Source organism: Amphibalanus amphitrite, unplaced genomic scaffold, assembly GCF_019059575.1.
Source record: "Amphibalanus amphitrite isolate SeventyFive unplaced genomic scaffold, NRLGWU_Aamphi_draft 000025F_arrow, whole genome shotgun sequence".
Taxonomy (NCBI): domain Eukaryota; kingdom Metazoa; phylum Arthropoda; class Thecostraca; order Balanomorpha; family Balanidae; genus Amphibalanus; species Amphibalanus amphitrite.
Window position 1 is genome coordinate 1442793 of NW_024881521.1, and position 21848 is coordinate 1464640.

General features: G+C 51.3%; 1 protein-coding gene across 2 annotated transcripts; it reads right to left on the reverse strand.

The window, feature by feature from the left end:
• Positions 1–239: 239 nt before the first annotated feature.
• LOC122394172 (protein diaphanous-like) lies at positions 240–21539 on the reverse strand. 2 transcript variants are annotated; one of them, XM_043390871.1, is made up of 20 exons: positions 21237–21539; positions 18402–18475; positions 16272–16427; positions 15392–15493; positions 12804–13000; positions 12148–12292; positions 11252–11416; positions 10872–10982; positions 10351–10586; positions 9421–10060; positions 9065–9223; positions 8427–8675; positions 7740–7826; positions 7402–7554; positions 6880–7008; positions 6314–6604; positions 5851–6094; positions 5223–5247; positions 3049–3130; positions 240–1534 (listed from the first exon to the last, which is right to left on the reverse strand). In XM_043390871.1, the coding sequence occupies exons 2-19, from the start codon at positions 18432–18434 to the stop codon at positions 3067–3069; spliced, it is 3186 nt and encodes a 1061-aa protein (XP_043246806.1). In that variant the 5' UTR covers positions 18435–18475; positions 21237–21539; the 3' UTR covers positions 240–1534; positions 3049–3066. The 2 variants fall into 2 exon arrangements, with proteins under 2 accessions (XP_043246806.1, XP_043246801.1); XM_043390866.1 differs by lacking the exon at positions 5223–5247 and having other exon boundaries at positions 21237–21537.
• Positions 21540–21848: the final 309 nt, after the last annotated feature.

The following is a 21848-nucleotide window of genomic DNA, read 5'->3' on the forward strand; positions in this document are numbered from 1 at the left end:
GAGGGGGGTTACCTCCAACCCACGTCCCACGCTCCCACGGAGTGTTCGCCGGAGAAGGCAGACAGGGCGCGCCGGGGGCCAGTTCGAAGACTGTGACCGTTGACTAGCTGGGTCGGGGCAGAGTGAAACGTCCCGATCGCTGTGCCAGTCCCTGAGGTTGAACGAGCCTATGGCCCTATCTGCTATTTTTGATGCGTCTTCCGATATATCTGCAAGAACCATCACTTCAAAAACTCCACTACCAAGCGAGCTCATGTTATTGCACACAAGCGGGTAAAATAGGCACACGCACAACCATGACGGTGATTAAGTACACTGGATAAAAATGTCAACAGCGCGTCAAAGGACACAGTAACGGCCACGGGCGCGGCGGCGGCGACCGCTCGGACTTGGAAGACTGCGAGTGTGGCGCCGGGTCGACCGGCCGCACTCGACCCCGGCCGAGGGCTCCGCGCGCCCGGAAGACACAGACCCCCACCGACAACCCCTCACAACGCGGCGCGCAGCCACGGCACACATACACACAGACACAGACGGAATACCACAGTGCATGGGTAAAACTCGCCAAAACGCACGGCCCCAAACACAACGCACGGTCACCATCATCACAGGGTTGCCGCTAGCAAAAATATCATTCAGGAATGCTTTGTTCAAGGCACAGGTTACGGGCCCGGCGGCCGGAATGCTTTTCACACGATCCGACGCACGACAGATCCACGCACAGGGTGAGATGACAGCCAGGTCGCACCAGCAGCAGCCCCGGCTGGGGCCGCACCGCACTCTGAATAAACACGCCCTGCCGATCTAGATAAGGCTAACCACAGCGCTGGATTACTTCACTGCATAGCATGGATGAGACACATCGCTAAATGACCGCAGCGCGGGCGCAGAATGACGGTTAAATGACGGCTCGGTGGTGGCTCCCGCGTAGAATGATCAGTCATGGACTGTGTGGTGGTAGATCAGTGTGCCAGTCGAGCCCAGTCGTGCAGGGCCGCGGCCGGTCGGCGGGAGAAAACTCCACACCACGGCCGGGACGCCCGTCGGCCCGGTGCGCGTGTCACCCTGTCACTCCGAGAAGACCGCAGTCAGGCGGACGGCCGCGCTCACCGCGCCAGGTACATCAGGTACCGCTCAGAAGCACGGGACGGGAAGACGGCGGCCAACACCCCGGTAAGAGCTGCCAGTGGCGTCACAGCGGCGGACTACAGCGTCCCACACGAGACGGGAAGACCTGAACTTCCTCTGAGAGCACCTGGCCACACCACCTGTGCCGACCCCTCAGCAGACCGTGAATGCTACTAGCGCTATCTGTATTATCTCTGGCCGACTGCAGCACTGCAGCGCGGGCTGCGCTATGTGAAGACTAACGGAGCGCCGCCCGTCCCGCTACGAGTCCAGCTCCAATACCCTTTGCAGCAGTTTGTTCGTTTCGTCAATGCGGTTTGTGTCCCGCACGCGGTCCCGCGCCTCGAGGTCGGACCGCTTCCGGACGCCGATGACCACGTGGTCTCGCTCGTCTTCGTTGCTGATCCTGGGGATAGAACGACGGCGTAAGATCAGTCACCATGTGTGATCATGAAAGAGTTCAGTTGCCGATGGCAGACGACGGTGGATGGTAAGTGAAACACTACCTGCCAATTAAATCACTTATCCAAAACAATGAAACCTCTTCAAGGTACAGGATAACATAAAACACAAGTGGTTTAAAACAATAAAGTCATCGGAAGCGAGCCAACAAAAACAGATCTTAAGATCTCTTTTGAATGAGCCGGCATTATCTGAGTAGCAACATTTATCCAGTTTCAGTCGGGGAAACTGTGGTCAAATCTTCCATTTTTAGAAAGCCTTCCATTTTTGGAAGGATTTTCTATATATGGGTACGCACCTTCCAAAAATGGGTACGCTGACGACGTCATCGTACCCAAATATAGAAAATGTTGCGCATATGTTGGAACTTACCGATTTCCGCCGAACATGAGGCAAATGCGACTATCGCCCCTGGTCGCTTTCTATTCGCCATAGTGAAGTGTCCATAATCTAGCGTGGATGCCTAAATCCTAGCGTGGATGTATTTTAGGTAATTTTTCAAAGTAATGAGTCGTGGAAAATTGACAAAAATTTACCGACAAACGATGGTTTTATAAGACTTTATCAAACATTTTGTAAGCAAAAAGCATCAAAAACGAAAAGTAAATATCCTTAAAAGTACTTTAGTGACGGGCCATGTTTGTTCGATACCGCCGACTTTATTTACAGTGCGGAATTGTCTGGACAGAGTGCGGCGGTTTCGGGAGTGTAGTGGCGAGTAAAACTTGTATTTGTTGCCGTTTTCTGCATTTATTAGCATATTGTGTGGTTGATTTCAATTTTTTAAGGCTTTTGCCAAACATTTGGGTGGAGGTCTCGTCATTTTTCAATGTTTTTTTCCGGAATATGGGACGAATTAAATAGGCGTTGCTGCGCCGTTTTTCGTGTTACTTTCTATCGAAGGAGCATGAATCTTCAATTTATATGAGGAATAGTAAGTTTAATTTAAACCATTTTTTGTCAGGGCTATAGCTGTGTTCCTCCTGGTTGGTTATTGACCAGCTGTTTTCTCTTCTGAATTTCTATGTGTCCTCTAGAAGTAGAAAAAGAGAGCAGTGCGCCAGGACACCATGCTATTATATCACTATGTACATTGACATAGCATGCCTGTATTACCAACACTAGCACTGCTGCTTCTCCTTATATCAATGATCATAAATGGCAAAATCAACTATTAATGTTACACATTTAAAAAGGCCGTAACTTAAATCAAAGAATGTGAATCACAGTTGGGAACACTGAGATTAGACCTTCCAATTTTGGAAGCCTTCCATTTTTGGAAAATGCATACCCATTTATGGAAGGTCCTTCCAAAAATGGAAGGCTTCCAAAAATAGAAGATTTGACCACAGTTTCCCCCACTGGTTTCGGCCGATAATATGACCAACCTTCGATAGCCTACCTAGTGCTCTTGCGAATCAATAAGAACATCGGCCAATGCCAGCACGTAAAACTCACCCTCTCACAAGCTCTCTGCTACCCGGTGACGTGGCCAGGCCACTGCGCGAACGACTTTTGTTCAGCTGGGCACGTCTCTCGGCTGCAACACGACATTAAACCACGTCAGACAGGGAGGGGAATGGTAAGAGGTTAACTGCAAGAGAGGTGTTCACGAAATGTGACTGTAAACTGACTGCAACTAAGCAGAAAGGAGACCGTCTTGAGAGCTACATAGGTAGAAAATGCGTTACCGCTGTGCCTTTCCTCGGAAAACGATATATATAACGGGTCAATTGAAAATCAGTGGGGTGATTGGCTTATTTTTGACACAAACACTGGGCAGCTACAATTCATGACGACGCTTCTTGGAAGGCACAAGCTTAGATAACTAAGAAATGCGTGTGCGTTCACTTACAAAAAGAGATAATTTCTAAAGTAACTTCGCAGCATGCGCCCTACTAGATGCGAAAACGGCTGTTAAAATAGCCAGAAATCACCAAGCCAGACAAAAGCTGCCGGTTCAGTTGCCTAGCTAAGAGCAAACTTCACACATTAATCAATTCCGCGGCATGTCTTCGAGAGTGCTAATGATATTAGCATAATCCCGAAGAGAAGCAAAAGAGAAAAGAAACGTTAGCACACCGCATGCATTCTCTGGTACGGTAAAATTAGCTCTAATATGAGAAAACCAAGCAGCAGGAGCTACACTCAAAGGGAAAATAACCGCTATTCGGCAACCTTGATGGACAATAACAAAACCTAAATGTAAATAGAGCGAACAGCGTACAGAATCCGCTTCAGGAAGAGTCCTCCTAGAAACTATACGTCCGGTTCGCGATTCCATTTCAATAAACGAAGTTGTGATGCATTTTTTCAGTTACGCCCTACTGGCTACGCCCTACCCTTGGCTAGCAAGTCACTCGGAATTACCAACACCACACCATGCCTCGGTCGGGAAAACCGCGTATAATTCGTCTGTGGGTGCCACCATGCCCCTGTAACTGTACAAAAGGCGCCACATCACACGAACAACACATCGTGCCCGGTGCAGCAATCGTTTAACTCCCGGTGATCAAACCCATTCTCTATCTCATCACTGCAAACGTCAAACCCTGTGAAGGAGCACCAACAACCCACCAGGAACCACCAATCACCGAGCCCATTCAGTTCAGATGGTCAAATTGAACAGGACTCGCGTCGCGAATTATAGTTCGCGTCCTGCCATTGAACAGGCAGCGACGGAGCCAATACCCAGAGAGGCCCTGGTGTCACCGGGTCAGCCGCCCGCTGCCCGCTGTAAGGTCATCGACGGGTCACCGTGGGGTCATTAAAAGGTCAGAAAGGTCAGCGAGGTCAGCAGTCAGCGAGAAGCAGCAGCAACAGCAGCAACAGCAGCAGCAGCAGGTATATCCGGCCACCAACAGCTAAACCTTGCAGTCCAAAGTCAGGTCCCCACGGCAAATGCACTCTACCCTGGTGGGGCGCCGCCGAGAGGTCTGTAGCCTACGCAACATGGGCTTATCCTAGCATACGAAAAAAACTGCAGTGGCCAATGGCCACTGGAAAATGGGATTGAGTAGGAATCCGGAATGTAAAACGTAGCCTGCGTGGTCAGCAAGACATGGGTGGGATGTGTATGAGCGGATTAGAAAAAATTGTAACCTTAGGAATGGAAAATGTGGCGAAATTTTTGGAAACTGAACATTGTCACCCTGTACATATACTGTAATGAGCATCGTCAATGAAGTGTAATGCCTGGTGTATCATGCCTTCACAACGTCTTGTTTACCGAAAACGAATGTATTTTGTGCGTTGCATTTTTGGCGAGTCACCAGAAAATAGCTTCCATATTTACACATGTACAAAGAATGTGTAAACCAAACCAAAAAAGGAGAAAATACCAAGTTGAACACATATTCAGAGCCTTGTGGCCAGTATCATCGACTCTGAAACTCGTCACACGGGACTAGTGCAACCTAGGTGGGGGTATCACCATCCCAGCGAGACTCGAGTGTCAGTGTCACCTCCAGCTCCGAGTGTCACCTCCCGTGTCGGCCCGTGTCTGCAGTGAGTGCGCCAGGTCTGCCAGACCAGTCAGTGCTGCCCGGTCAGTGATGGAGAGGGAGGGGTCAGTCACGCGGGTCAGCTCCACCTCATGCGGCCACATGCGGAGGCTCGGGAGGGCGGCTTACCCCATCGGAATGCGATTGGCGCGCGCTGTGGACGGGGAGACGGTCAAAACGGGACGGGTGAACGGAGGGAGGCAGCCGCAGCGACGCAATGAGACCCGATACGGAACTATCACTATAATGCTGCGAAACGGTCACATGACTACAGAAGCGGCGAAGGCGTTACTATAGGCTCAATCGAACACACATATAAGTCGCAGCAAAACTCTTGACGGACAAACAAGACGAAAAGCGCTCTAAAAAAGCGAAGCATGAAATACAATGTTAAATGTTAATGATATGTAACGGCAAGAATATCGCTGACAAAATAGGAGTCCACAAGCAAAGAATGACAAGAAGTATTGAAGCATGAACTTTCAAGCTCAAATATAAAAGGAGCGGATCCCTCTGCTAAATTTTTCGGAAGCAATAATTTCGTGAAAACCCACTGTAAATGCTCGGTTAAGCCGGCCAGTGAGCTGCACGACCAACTATTGTTTGCTACAACGACGATATGAACAGATGTACAGCTGGCTACACGAATCCTTAAAATATACAACTCTTTCCGACACCGAACGCTACCCCAAAGCACGCTACACCTCCCCTAACTACCCTGTCTCCCCTCCCCTCGCTCTCCCCGCCATGGACCCACCTCCTGCCGCCCGCGGTGGCCGCTTCTTCTTCTGTTCCCGGCTGAAGGCGGAGCCCGACTTCAGCGCCTCCAGCAGGCTGTCCATCACACCCTCCTGGTCGTCAGGCGCGTTCATCATGGCCTCGATAGCCTGCTTCTTGGACTGCTTCTCGGACCGCTCCCGTTCCGCCTTGGCCTTAGCCTCGCGCGCCCGCTCGATCTTGGCCTCTGTCTCGCGCAGCTTTAGGTTGTCCTTGTAGGCGTTCTGGAGGCGGCAGTATGGATGTCAGAGGTGTCAGAGGTGTTCACCAAGAGATTGTCTGTATAACAGGCAAGTCACCAAAGTTGTGGCATGATTCATAGTATTTACTATTTATTAGGCTTCAAATTATAAATCAGCTTAGCGTCACATTAAATAAAAATGAAGTAAATGACGTAACAACACATATGACTAACGCCCATAGGATCCCTTCCAAATTCTCACCTGGAAGTGATTGACGAACGTGTTGACGTCTCCGAAGAAGTCCTCCATCACATACTTCTGCTTGTCGAACACGTAGTAGTCGGCGATCTTTGAGAAGAGCTCCGACATCTTCTCGGCCATGGTGGTGATGATGTCGACCTGCTGCCGCGCCTGCACGGCGAAGTCGGTCATCACGTCGACGAACTTGTCGTCAGGAGAGAGGGCCACCTTGTTGTTCTTCAGGTCCGTCTCCAGGTTCTTGGTGGCCGCCTCCATCTGCCGCATGTTCTTCCGTACCTGCTCCTCAGATACCTGCAGCGGGCAGAGGGCGGCGATGTCAGAAATGGCACAGCCGTAAGGATCTCCGGGCGGCTGAGCCGCGGCGCTGAGATATAATGATGATTCCGATTTTAGGGCACAATAGTTTTACATTGCCCATCGGCACTTGGTAGCTAAAAAGTAAAGACGAGCTCATCATATCACCTCCACGATGTTTACTCACAATACTTTCTAACGTATTCCAGCTGCAGAATGTCAGAAGCAAATGAATCACGATGAATCTGAATAACTGCAGTAGGAACCCTCACCTTTGACGCGCGCTCGACGTGGCTGATTTCGTCCATGAAGGAGAGCAGTTCGGGGTGCTTCTTCTCCACCACCTCGGCCAGGTAGTGCAGCAGCGTCATGCGGTTCTCCACGTCCTTCGTGTTGTTCAACTGGGGACGGAAAGGGCGATGGTTAGCGCGCGAACAGATGCACCTGTTAGACTAACTATTTAGTACATGCGAATAAAAGCATGCATAGTGCATATCCACTATAATGGCTTGTGTGCGGTTACTTGTTTAAGTTAATGGGAGCGCCGGCTAAGGAGTAATACGCCCTTGAAGGCTCAATGGCACACAAGAAAAAGATCAAAACTTTCTCAAGATATGCAGCGCATATAAAATCCTAAAAGCTTCAAACATGTTCTCGTTGTTATGCCTGCTCTCTAGCTCTTTTCAACAAACCAAACTCACAACTGAACCAATAGGTAAACACCTTCCATGATTAGAAACAAACGGGCAGCAGTCAGAAGTGACATTGGTGACCAGCGAACGAGGGGGGCGTACCTTGGCAATGTAGCTGATCTCGAAGCCGACTGCCTGCGCGTTTTGTGATCCTGTATTCATGTAGTTACCCATCAGAAGGATGAGCTCCAGCATCCGCGCGAACTTTTTACTAGACATGATCTCTTCACAGGCCGCGGTTGCCGCCACGATCGCCTGGGAGAAAGAGTTGAGTCAGCAGTTGTGCCAGTGGTGAGGGACTGATACACGTCGGATTCACAGCATAAAGGAGACACACATTGGAGCTAAGTTCAGAATAGGCTAGATGTGTGACAGTTCTACGTTTAGCTCAACATAACAGACGCAACAGAACCGGCGACTTCCTCCGGCTGAAGACTCACCGGCTTGACGTCTTGTACCATTTCGGCGAATCGCAGTTTAAAGCTCATTGATTTTAGCCGTGGTAACAACCGCTTGATAGAGCCAATCTGCAAGAGAAGAAATACTGTTCAATCTTTGCTTGAGTCAGTAATTGTTTTCTCAATCAAATGCATTCTTACTGCAGTCTCGCCTCACTTCAACAGAACAATGCATTCATCACATCAAATAGTAAGCGGATCGTCAAATCAGATTCATCAAGTCACCAAGTCGTCTGTAATTCCTGAAGGAGTAAAAACCCACTGATTTTGTGCTTATCAGCGACATCCATTCATTAATCAGTTGACTGATGTAGTTCATTCAGCCCATCTTCTCTTAATTGCACAGCAAATTGACTGCTGAAATTAACCAGCAATGCCGACGTGCACGAAGAGAAGACTACAAGTGATCACAAAAAGCACACACGAAATAAAGGTTGCCCGTCAGCCACGAAGAACCCAAAGCCACCCAAAGGGACAAATCCGTCAAAGCTCTAAATGCGCAAATGCTGTTGCTATGTCATATTTCATCTGTCTCCGGCCATCCGACGGCAATATTGAGGCACCCATTACGTCCCTAAATCCCATGACAGACTACCATTACCTATTTAAAAGTCATTGGTCTACCTTCTACCATACACGACCCCCTCCCCGCTCTCCCGCTGAACTGACCGTGATGGCGAACTGCTCTGCCTCAGTGAGGTCGTCGTACTCGGCGCGGTAGTTCTCCAGCTTCTTCAGCTGATCGGGTGTTGGGCAGTACTGTATCAGCGACTCGGTGAGCGTTTCGGTCAACACCTCTTCGTCACAGCGCAGGATCGCCCGCTTCACGTCCTCGTACGACATGTGCTTCAGCGGGCCGCCGAGCAGGATGGAGAGGTTCTGGGCAGCCTTGCCGTCCAGCACTCGCAGCTCCTTAGTCTGGGAGAGGAGAGAGGGAGGAGAGAGAGCGGCGAGGGTGTCGGTTTGAAAGAATGGACGGCCCATGTAGCTATGAAACCGAGAATAACGTATGTTATAAAATGGCATCATGAGTAATCAGTCCTGAAAGACGCATCGTACTTGAGCATTACAAGCACCAGATGCAGCCGTCGGACTACGCGTTGGGATACAAGTACACACTGCTTATGTTTGAGTGCCGCTAAACAAAACTGCAGAAATCACGACCGTAACTTACCTACCTACCACAATGATCGTACTCACGCTCAATACAAAGGTCGACCTTTCACAGCACAGTATCAGCTAACCAAATCACCTCGAGTCATCTGCAGATCACAGCCCCAGCACGTCACAACCCCCAGCGAACTCACCCGTTTCGTTTTGGCGTTAGCGCCATCCGTGTCCATTTTCACAGCGACTGGTTTGGACGAGAAGCGGTTCTGGAGGCCCTCCAGAATGTCTTCGTCGGCCAGTCGCTCTTCGTTGATGCCCACCCAGAAGGAATTCTCCTTCAGGTGTTGTGGCATCACCTGTGACAAGGGGGAAATGTTGGGAGAGCTTAGAGAAAGTCCGCGAGTGAGAAGACGCCAGCGCTGCGACGTCTTACTTCAACTGCAACGTCATTAGTGAGGAAGCAATGACACCTTTTCCAAGAAAGCGATAACAAACGAGAACTACAAACACATCAACCATTCAAAGATGGTGGCTAGTGGTCGACGGGTCGTACCTTCTTCCAGTTGGCGCGTTTGAGATTTTTGGCGAGGCTCCACTTTTTCTTTGGTTTCATTCCGTAGGGCAGTTGTATCGGCTGAGGAGCTCGCAGGGCGCCGGGCGGGGGCGGCGGACCCATTCCAGGCGGTGGCGGCGGCGGCGGCGGGCCCATACCGGGCATGGGCGGGGGCGGGGGCGGACCCATGCCCGGCATGGGCGGAGGCGGCGGGATGCTGCCGGGCGGCGGTGGCGGGGGCGGCGGAGGCGGCGGCGGCGCTCCTCCCGGCGGGGGCGGGGGCGGCGGGGGCGGGGGCGGGCCGCCGCCGGTCGGCACTCCCGGCATGCCAGCGGGGATCTGCAGCTGGCCGGGCGGACCGGCGCCGCTGGCTATCCGCGCCTCCAGCTCGCGGCAGCGGCGCTCCGTGGAGGCCAGCAGCGCCTCTGTCTCCTGTTTGCTGGTCAGCAGCTCATCCAGCCGGCGGTTGAGCTCGCCCGAGGCCCGCTCCTCCTCCTGGCGACTGCGCTCCACCACAGTCTCAATCAGAGGCTCCACGTCCAGCTTGAACCGCTTCGTGGCACGGAAGTCGGGGTCCACGCCCGACTTGTGCAGTACGATCTGAGAGACACACTCCTCGATCAGCTTGAAGTACGCCACCCTGATAGGAAAGAAAAGATCGTTAGACGCTGCTGAATAGCCCCACCCAACGTTTGATTCACGGTAAAAAAGCGAAGACGAAACGGCACCAATGACATTTGACCCTTTCGATGTGGCAGTCCCTCAATCAGCCAGCGATGCTACTCATCGTTCACTAGCCGGCCTCAGCTCAATGTGTGAAACTCATTGCTTCGCTTCTGCAACCATAGTGCAAACATGCGAAAGGACACGGTGCTGCGTGAGAGACCTCAGCAATGAAGTGATGCCTACAAAGCGCGGCGTGTCGCTCACCTAACGCTGTGGTCGTCCCTGATACAGAGCATGTGCTGCACGATGGAAAGCAGGTACGGCTCGCAGGCAGAGTTCATAGCCGTGTTTTTCAGCAGCTCGATACACGACTCCATGTCGTCCAGCTCGAGCTTGATGTTGTCGAAGCGCTGGCAGAACTCTTCGTAGTCGTCGTCGCGGTGTTCGGTGAACACTTTCAGCTGTGTTTGTAGGTCGTCCACCTGTTCCGACTCCATCGCCTGGCGCAGCACGGAGGACACGAGATCAGCATTGCAGGCAACGGGCGGAACAAACACGGCGCGGCCACGGCAAATTTATCTTTAACTTCCCAAGAAAAACATTTGACAGGCAAGAATTATCATCAGCATCCCCCCCTCATTATATTTCACGCTGTGACTTTTAGCCTTCTATAGTTCTAAACTCCATCGCTGCAGCATCCAACCGGCTATCCAGCGGGATCAAGCAGGACCAGCGCCCAGGCTGCAGTCCGCACGTGTGCGCCATCACAGCCCACTGGTGCTCACCTCCAGAATGTCCATCAGTCCGACGCGCATAAACTCGTTGCGCAGGTGTAACCGAAAGTCCAGGTCGTCGGGGGAGCTGACCAGCGAGTTGATGAGCAGCAGGGTGGATACCTGGAAACGCGCCGAGGATGGCACACGGTCAGACACGGACAGGTGGTAGATGGTAAGCACATTCACAATAGAACGTTCAAGTCGCTCAATCAAAATATACGGGCTATACCGAAAATAAATGTAGATCCAGTATCAACACCCGACCTCTTAAACAAGTCTGTGCATCCTCAAAAAGATACTCAACGGGATGCAGAACATCGTATGTTCTTTTTTGGTCATGATCTCTTTACAGTCATTCCCCTCTCCATCCGCGAAGTTGCGCCTCTCACCCTCAGTTGATCGTTGCTCCTGTCCATCAGGCCCTGGACGATGGGCGCGAACCGCTCGCGCTGGTTGAACTCGCCGCTGATTGTGATGGCCTCCAGGGTACAGGCATGACCGCGAGGCGGCACGATCGCCAGAGCGGCCATGATGCGCACCGCCTCCTGCATCACCTGTGGACGGGAGAGACCGCACCGGCGGCGGCGGGGTTAGACAGAGTGGCGTGAACTGTGGACGGGAGGGACCGCACCGGCGGCGGGGGGTTAGACTGAGCGGCGGAGGGTTGGACAGGGAGAGATCACCTGTGGACGGGAGGGACCGCACCGACGGCGGCGGGGTTAGACAGAGTGGCGTGAACTGTGGACGGGAGGGACCGCACCGGCGGCGGGGGGTTAGACTGAGCGGCGGAGGGTTGGACAGGGAGAGATCATCTGTGGACGGGAGAGACCGCACCGACGGCGGAAGGTTAGATTGAGCGGCGGAGGAAGACAGACAGGCATCACTTGTGGACGGGGGGACCGAGACGGCGGGGGGGGGGGTTAGACTGAGCGGAAACAGAGCAGTGGAGGTAGCGAGTAATATCGTGTGACCGTGTCACTGTTGAGCGAGAAACTATTACATGGCTTAATTGAGCTTCAAGCACTGTGAAAGAGAGCGAAAAACGTACCTATAGTACGCAACAGTCTTCGTGGGAAGCATAGAGCGTATGGTCTCTTTCCAAGTAAAAAAAAAAATATGTTGGTGTCTCAGATTCTCATTCTGTAGCTAGTGACACTATTCAGTACCTAATCCCAACAAACTGAGCGTCTGCTCGCGTGCCATCCCCGGCTCCCCGGCCGTCACGTCATGTCCCTATCTTCCTATATCTGCGCGGTCCCCACTGAGTCGTCCCCTGGCCACCGACCTGCGGCCTGGCGGGGTCGATGGAGCGGGCCAGGATGGTGAGCGCCTCCTTCTGCTCCAACATCTGCTTCAGACCCACGGTGCTGTTCATGATGGACTTGAGACATCGCACGCACTCCAGCTGAATACGATCCCATTTGCTGTCCCTGAGGAGACACGAGGATTGCATAAAACATTTGTTACATAGGTAGCCATATAAGGGGTATATATTTATCTAGGTTAGATACCGGCAAAACAACCCTCGAAACATTCACTTGATGTATCTGCCGTCGCTAAATCGTGCATCACCCATGAACCCACGCTTTTGTACACCACTCGAGATTGGTACAACAGCCACCCTTCAACCACTTCAGTAACCTAATCCGCGCACCGACCTCTATCATTCGATCAAGGTCGAATCGTGGACCCATTACTACCCTACCCGTCCCTTGTACCGACCCCGTCCCACCCCGCCTCACCGTCCCTCCCCCACACACGCATACCGTCCTTTCTCCACAGACCAATTAATATCCCCCACTCGATATAGACCGTCCCGTTTCCTCCCCCCCCCCCGCACAACCATCCTCCCTCCTTCCCTTCACTCACCCACACACCCATTCCTTACATCCCTTCCCACACAAGCCCTCATCCCTCCCCTCTCCCCCTGAGCACACCTACCCTCTGTAGCACTCGTTGAGCACCGAGAGCAGCTGTTTGAGTCCCTTGGTGCCGAACTCCTGCACCCAGGTCAGCGGGTTGTTGGTGAGCGCGATTCGCAGCGACTCCACGCACTGATAGGTCTTCTGGACGCTCAGGTCCGGTTGGCCGAGGTACGAGATGTAGTCGTGTGGAGAGACGAATCGACTCCGCTGCCGCTGAAAGGGTACGAACGGCTGTCAGGTCTCAGAGAAGCACAGAGCTAAAGGGGAGAATCTGTTAGCATTATGATGATAGTGCTGCAGCAAAATAGGGGCCAAACAGCAGTCAAGCTAGATGAAGAGGGAAGATGGTTTAAGTGCTTGGGGCATTATAATTGCGTAAGGATCATGCATAGAAGCAAGGAGAAAGGAGGGAGATTGGGATAATACTCTATTGGATGGCATGAATGCAGATATGATTGGTCGAGTCAACGAAGAATGCGGACCACATTAAGCTCAAGTGTGAGTAACTCAAAGCGCGGATATAACTTAGAGCGCAGGCCCCAAATCACTGATATTGTATCGCGTATTTGATTCGACGTGGATGACTATGAACGACGAATAAACGCACTGCAGTTGCAGTAGCACGTAATGCAGACAACTGATTAGTGGGTTTCTTATCGTTATCTAAGACAGGTTAGCATAACCACAACAGGCTGTCCGCCTGTAAAGGGTGAGCAGAATATCGGATATTCGAGAGGTCAAAAATAAGTGTAGAAGGTAGATATTGACATATTTGACAGTGGACAGGAAACCCATGTATGGCGACCAAGAATTGTACAGATCACGGACGAAAGGCCGGTACATCCGGGGAGGGGAGCGGAGGAGTGGGAAGCGGGATGATGTCATACTGAGGGTGCGGCCGACCGAGGGGGAGGGGAGGGGGAGACGCGAAGGTCGCACCTTAGCCCAGCCAGCCGTTGTGAGGTGCGCCAAACTCGGAACGGTAGTATAACTGTCAGTACAACGTACAGAGTAATGCGGTGTAGAGCCGAGATTAGGAGGATCGCACCCAGTCACAGCCGTATCAAATGTGTACGCCTCAGTATTTATCCGTACAGGGGAGATAGCGCGCGGAGCCGCCGTCCCATCCTGAGCCGGGGAACGATACGGCTGAATCGGACCCGCGACTCAGCCGACAGTGTGGTGACGAGGATCAGAGGGTCAGAGAAGGGACGGAGACTGGTACGCTCCGTCGGCTGCGGCTGCGGCGGGGGCGATCCCCGGTGACTCAGCCGGTATGGATATCGGTCACACGGACACCGGAACAGGCGTAGATATCCAATGGCCAAACATGACCAGCAAAGGCATGCCGCCGTCATCTTATACTGCAGCAGCCCAAAAGATAAATTGTATACGAGTTATTTATTACAAAATATAAATTCAGCTGGAAAGTTAGCGAAACACGGGATACCATTAAAACTACAAACAGGTTTCTTAGGGACAAATACAAAACGACTTGAAAACTCAGAGGGCAGATAATTTCTATAAAAACATGACAACTTTTGTTCACCTGAAGCCAGATTCACTGCCGGGGGCGTTAGGACCTCCTCTACCGTGCCGGCCCAGCCAGCAGGCCGAGGGCCGATAGCGGGTCAAGGCTATCGGTGTGTTACCAGAGCAAACAGACAGAGACGCAGCCCAGCGAGCCACCGCAGCTGCCGTGGGGAGACGGCGCGCGCACAGCGGCGGGGTACGGGACTGGTCTTACCCCGCCGCTGTGCTTGCAGGGATAAGCTGGGCTGGGGTGGGGAGCTGGGACATGGACAGAGGTTGGCAAATAAGTTGACGAGGGGCAATGGTAGGGGAGAAAAGCGGGACTGGAGTGGCGACAAAGCCGGGAGAGAAGACTTAGCGGGACAGGCAGACGGATGGGGGCATGGAGACAAAAAAGGTCAGTGGAAGATGAAGGGTATATGAAAGGGACAGACCACTGACACATATTGGGGCAGGAGCACACAGACGAAGTAGCGGCACGCGACACGTCCGTCCCAGAGGGGTTAATTACGCCTCGTGACCGGGCCGCCGGCCGATGCGGGCCGCCCCTGAGTGATGACCGTTTTTGTGCAGCCCGGCGCCGGTCAATAAAAACAGCCCAGCTCGGGCTCGGCGCCCCACACCGGCGCCTCAGCGGTGGTGTGAGGGAGGATGGCATCTCGGTAGCCTCGCACCAAGGAAGGGTACGTTGGTGATCGTTGGTGGTCGAGCAGTGAGGAAATTACCAGAAATGGGATTGTCTTTCATGCACAGCAGCCGCGGTGACAGACGGTGGAGCTGTAGCGTCATCCGTGCAGTGAATGAAGGTTTATCAACCAGACCTCATCGAAATCAGTATATCTCCCAAATGTCCGGCGATGATTTATAAACAGCTGTATGTATGGAATTTCCTTTGCATCATGTGCAGACCGTGCACCGTGCAATGTTTAGACTCGCGGTGCAAATGAACCAACTGAGTGCCCGTTCACGGATGGACGGCGTGTGCCCGCGGCGACTACCGCTCTACGCGAGAGGGCCGGCCACGTGCCGGTCCATACTACCCATCAATCAGAAAACCACGGCAGCACTCACCGGCGCAGAGCCCTTGGAATGCATGGACAGCATGCTGCGCTTCTTTTCGATGTCCTGTATCCGCAGCGGCGTCTTCTTCTCCTCCGTCAGGTTCATATCGTCCTGTGAGGAGAGGGGGAGGGTTAGTCACCGACCATCGTTCAGACACCGCGGCGCACACAAGGACATTTCAATCGCGCGGGTTGGCAGCGAGCGAGAACTCGGCGCGTCGGCAGATTGCGTAAGGCTCAGGTCAACTCACGCCGACAAACAAGCGAGTATCATCGCGCACCAGCGCCTCCGGGCGGATGGGCGACAATGCAATCACAGCATCATCCACCAGCAAAAATACACAGCCACGAAAGGGCTGAGGTCACCCGCTAATCACAATCCTTCTCAATAAACAGGTCTATGGGCTCAGAAGACGAACAAGGGCACTGGGTAATGATGCGCCAATAGCCCGTGTCATTACTTTGCGAGACGGTGCGCTAACTGCCATTAGTGCCAGCCTAGCGCCGGCCATAACCGCTGACAGGTCACAGTAGCGACGGTAATGTGCTAGTATATTGACAAGAGGGTAGCTACCGGGCTTCAGTCGTGCCTGAGTATTGTCTGTCAATAAGTCATCATCGACGGTATAAATTGCCATCAATATCTTCACAAGTGGCCACATGTCTTTCGCCAAACAAACACAGTTGCCTGAAAGGTCCTTCCAAGTGAACGTCGACAGGCATACGCCGTTTTTCAACGAACAAAAACCATAGAGGTAGTAAAACCACTCCAAATAGCACACTAACCCCAAACACGATCATTCAAATACCTTCCCTATGTCGGCCCGGCCTGTTTTCGACACCCCTCTATCCTCCCCACCCACACCCTCTCCCTCTCCTCCGCCACTGACCAGCATCCTTTCGAAGGCGTGCTCCACCTCGTCCGGGTTCATGGACATGATGTAGGCCTGGTGCTGCTGCTCCGCCTGCTCCTCCGGGTCCGGCTCCGACTGGGGCCGGCCCGGCTTGCCCGCGCGGCGCGGCTTCAGGCTCAGCGCCTTGTCCAACTGTCGGTCACAGGTGGGGGTTAGGAACAAGAGATAGCAAGGACTGCCCTACTGCCCCTGGTGATAGGGAAAATTGTGGTGCAACTTATTGTTGGCAAAAACAGAAGTTCCATAAAAAGGTGTCAAAATTACGATACCGGTGGTGACATTCAATTACTTCGTAAAAAGCTAAACGCAAAAAAAAAAACGAAATTAATATAGATACAAGAATGTTTACTGGAATCATTCGCAAACTTACGGCAACGTAATCATGTGAAAATATCTCGTAAGCTCCAGCCGACTACCTATCGGACCAAATCCTATCGTAATGACTGCTGACGAGCTGTCTAGTGCCGCCTGTGGCTTGTAATGACTAGTCAGGAACCAAAGGAGTGGAGAAGATGTTAAACATCGATCGAATTGCCGTGGAAAAAATCAACACTCGGCAGATTTTCCGGAAAGTCCGACAAGGATTCAGCTTATACACGTGTCAAATGACATAATCTGACCGACTTCAATATCACGTTAAGGGCATTCATTATACCTAGCCAGAACAGACGCTTAGGCGCACGACAGTAGAAGGGTTACGAATGCGGGCGAAGCGCCGAAGCCCCCAAAAAGCGGCAGGTGGGCGGCAGTGTGATCGTGTCGATAACAGTGGGAGACAGGTGGAGCAGGGCACGGGGGAGCGACTGCACCGATTGTCCAGCTGGCGGTCACGGGGGCAGGGGTAGATGGAACCGATACCGGACAATGACGGTTCAACAAGGGTTAGACCGGGACCGACACTGGATGTTATAAGGAGCGGAGGAGTGGGCGAGTGGAGGGGCGGAAGAGTAGGCGAGTGGAGTGGAGTGGAGTAGAGTGGGGCAGAGCTGAGCGTTCTGAGCCGCCACCGACAGCTCCGACGGACGTGACGGGGAGAGATAATAGAAGCGAGACACGATACGCAGCCACGTATGGAAAACAGGAACATTTGCATACATTTTTCCGACTGAGAGTCACGTTACGGAACGTTTGGCACCTGTCATTGGCACGTGTTTCAAAACTGAACGGCCACGACTACGAGCGCGGCCTAATGTGAGGACGTTTTAGGTCTTCAGGGCACACCTGTCCGCAGAGTTATCCAGCGACCACTTAATCTAATGGATTCACGCCAATCATCGTCTGTGGATCACCTCTAAATTATACGGCTCTTCCACGGTCCGAGTCAGGAGTTTGCTCTAATCTGCATAACCAGCTCGTCGGCCACGTCGGGCCGTCAGGTCTGATCGATTGAAGCGCGAGAAGCCCGTCCCGTGACGGCCAGCCCTGACGACAGACCGCTCTCTGACGCAGGCACACACACAGGCACTGACACAGGACAGGTGCGGCGGACGGGGTGCAGCGTGGTGCGTGCGACTACCCTCGTCCTTCACGTGTCGCGTTTGTGGTATTCAGGAGTGATAACGGTGACAATTGCCGTCAGTCGGACTCATTACAGGAAAAACAGACGCGTCAGCACAGGTGGCAAGGCCGCGCGGAGCGACTCAAGGCAGCTCTAATAACCGGCAAATTGCGGTATTGGCACCACAGCCAGCCAAACGTCAACAGCCGGAGCGATCTGACAACGGGATGACGCGCAGTGCAGGCATGTCAACAGTATCGGTGGGGCCGCGGCGGAAACGGGCACCGCAACTCTGCATACCGCGAGCCACACGAGCCGGCCGTTTTAAAAAGCAGGCTCGTCCACACCATTCACGCGCGCAAATTCAGGGTCACGTAACGTCAGCGCCGGTCACATACTGTCGAGTGTGAGCCGGCGGCTATATTTAAATTCCAGCGCGAGGACAGAGCGCTCCAGGGCTGGCCGTGCCAACCACTGGTCAATATTAGCCCGGGACCCGTCCGCGGCCGTTGGGGAGGGGGAGGGGGAAGGATGACGTCACCCTCTGTAGGTGAGGCAGGGAGCGGCGTGGGGAGGGGAAGGGGCGGCACGGCGCGGGAGCGACTTACAAAGCTGGCCTTCATCTTCTCAGGTTTGGCCATCGGTCAGTTGATTCTAGACGCGTCCGTCAGCTGAGGCCCAACTGTGGAGAAAAAGGGGGAACGGTCAGAGCCTATGGATCATCGCTTAGCTCCACGAGCAGCCGAATGACAGCTAGCAGCGATAGGTCAGGCGAGGAGCATTGACGTGTTCAAAGGTCACCGGTCAGTCGAGAGGGCAGTGTGCACGCGCAAAGGTCATATTAGCTGATAGGTGGATGGTTGGTAGTCAATGGTCCCCGGATGGGCTCAGGCGGGGTACGGCGCGGTGGGCGGGGTAGGGTGCGGCGCTAACCGGAGCACACCGCCCCCGCGCCCCTGGACACCAGCCAGACGGGCCGGTAGGCCGCGGGGGAGCAGAGGCCACCGCCGGGAGCCGTGACCGGTCGACCTGCCCCACCGTACCGGGGACCAGCTGATCACCACTGTTCACCTCCTCATACGACACCCACAGGGAGCAAACATTCCACTCAGATAACACAACACTGTAGTGACACACGCGTCGACACCACTGATAACAATGAGACGTCTACCGCAGCTTTCTTCCGACATATCGCGACTCTGATACGGCCACAGATTTATCGCTGCTCCTATACAGCCGCCGCTCTTATTACCACGATATCTGGCGATAATGATAACGATAGAACCCGCAGCACATAACCCGCAGGTTATTATTACTATTATTTAGACATTTTGTCCGAATGGTTGCGTGGGTGGGTTCGGATCCGGGTCCAAGTTGAGCAGTGCTTGTTGGATTGGACCACGGATTCGCCACCCGCCACGCGTGACGCGAACCAGCAAAAAAAAAAAAAAAAACTTTACACTACAGATACATTACATACATTCTATTGAATAGCTATGAAATTAACCAGCCAACTAAGCACAAAATACATTCAAAAAGCAATGAGACCAAACTACGTTTGATTTCGCGGAGTTGTAGACATCGAACCAGATCAGATGTTTGCACAGCAGTAAACAGCCCTTAGTCTGGTATGTAGTCCACCCCGCTCCTGCACCCAAACACGGTGGTTATGATACTCAGCATCAGGGCGATAAGGGAAAATGTCGGACTGCATCGCAGGGATGATGTTCATGATGTGATTGAGCCTGGCAGACCAGATCGGACACAGTGTGATTGATAACAGACGTTGGCTGTAGGATTTTGTTTGATATTAAATGACAGTGTCAGGTCAGCATATTCTTAGAATCATACAGACATCTAACTTAGCCCTGACTTTTTATGAACTATTGTTTTGTAATTGTATTTGTAACTTTATAGGCAACTATTGCTAAGTTTGGCCCAGATGGCCCATATGCTGAACTTAGCTCCCTCAAATCTAATTAAGTTAGAGCCCTAATGAACAAAATTATTGTACTGCCTTACAATACCAAGGCAATGGTAAAAAAACAACTACCAATGCTAGTATGCAATGACATAGGTAGTGCTCCCAGGCCAGATACCTATCACAGCTAGTGGGCAATGGCATAGTGCTCCCAGGTCAGGCTGGCATGAAAACCCCGTCAGTGCTCCCAGGTCAGGCTGGCATGAAAACCCCCTCAGGCATCAGGCAGATGTAAATGGTTGAGCTTAAACTTTCAGCAGTTACCTGCTTGCTGTATAGTTATTGCTGCTGCTAAAATGATACACAGAATGAATTCAACTTTGTCTTTCTAAGACGTATCAAATTCCAAAGTTTTTGCATTTCAAAAAGGAAATCAAAAGCTACATTAACATCAATAGCAATTCAAATCTGGTCATACAATGTCAACTTGGTTAGTAGGCCTAGTTGAAAATTAGAGATGTTATGCTAAGTGACAAAACTTTTTGGCAGTTCACACTTCAAAGTAATAATAAGAAAAAAACAATTAATCTCTAAGCATGCAGCCCAAACTGATTAAGGCACCATGGGCAGTAGGTACTAGGCATATAAAAAACAATTTTACCTACTTATGCGGAAAATGTATTAAGAAATACAATAAGTCATAAGTGCAGGCTAAAGCAGACAATAACACATTCACACGGAAGCCACACTCGCAGATCCAGAAAGGTGATCTTAAATGCTGCTTGAGGGACTTACCAAAAAAAAGTTTCCCCAAATTCCAAATGCTCATTGGATCTTGTTTTCTTATGCAGTGCTGTGCAGTTAAAATCAAACTTTTTTCATAGGTAAAGTTGTCAAGTTTTAGCTTTATCCTTAAAAACTGCAAATTTTCATTGAATTTAGCTACTGCGGGGGAAGGGACATAAGTCCCCAAAGCCCACTGGATCTGCCAGTGTTATGTTACTAATTAAACCTTTATATGAAGGTGGATATTGACAAAGATAATTATTATCTGAAAAAATGTTATTTGTATTACCTAATTGATTTGTTTCTTATACAGATAATGAGAAAGTTAAATGTCACTGTGTGAGAATGCAGATAGCACTTCATATTTATGACCTCCAACCTACCAACAGAGAACTTCAGAGCAGAAAACTTAAGTAACTTCAGAAAGAAGTTGTTTCATTATTTTGAGCAATCAAAGCATATGCCGAACAACGAACATAATAGCACTGGCCGCTGGGCGCTGTATGGGAATATTTGTTGTGATATATGACAAAAATCTATTATTTTTCTTCTTAAATATGAAAAGACTATCTCACTGTTTTTGCAATTATTATATTAGCAAATTACTACAAAAGGTGTGACAAGACACTTCTGACGCAAAAGCATGACCCGAGGCACCATCGAATGTCACTGAACAACAGGTCACTAGCTCAATGTTTGAAACAAACTAAATGAGAAATGAAGAATCCCAGCTTACCTGATAATGAGACATTTAATAGATCCAGAATTTCAATCCACGACCCGTTCCCGAACTGCAGAGCTCCGCCCATCCACTCGCTATCAAACGGACGATACAAAACAAACGGTATGTGGTAGCAAATTTGGTAGCTGGCCTGATTCACTGTCATACTTTTCCTTCACACAGAGGAAAACCCCTATGGGCAACCATGAGCGACCATGAGCCATGAGGGTCCCATCCATATGCAGTAGTAGAGTAGTAAAGTAATCTTGGGCCCCATCCATATGCCGGAATAATTGAACCTCATACTACGTCTATAACTGCTGAAAGTATTTTCAATCCTGCATTTTCATAACCACATGAACACCTTTTAAATGAGTCGTACTAATGAGAACACAATTCATATCACTGAGAACTATTATTGAAATACTCCATGTCCAGTCCATAACGTCGTGCAAGTCATGACGACGGCTCTAAGCATTTTTTGCGGTTTTGAAAACCATTCTTTTTGTACTTGACCTTAAGTCGAATATTGATTCTCGACGCAACATTTTAAAAACATAAATGAAAGTTCAGTACCGACTGCACGATTTTGGAGCTCTTGTTTAAAAACTCATTTTCTCACATTTA

Excerpts from the sequence above, each read along its gene's own strand:
- LOC122394172 (XM_043390866.1), bottom strand. The coding sequence starts at position 18,434 with ATGGCCAAACCTGAGAAGATGAAGGCCAGCTTT. Across the intron at positions 12,293-12,803 it reads CTCAACGAGTGCTACAGAGG|GGACAGCAAATGGGATCGTA; the intron begins GTAGGTGTGCTC and ends GTGTCTCCTCAG. Across the intron at positions 7,827-8,426 it reads CAGAGCAGTTCGCCATCACG|ATTGGCTCTATCAAGCGGTT; the intron begins GTCAGTTCAGCG and ends CTTCTCTTGCAG.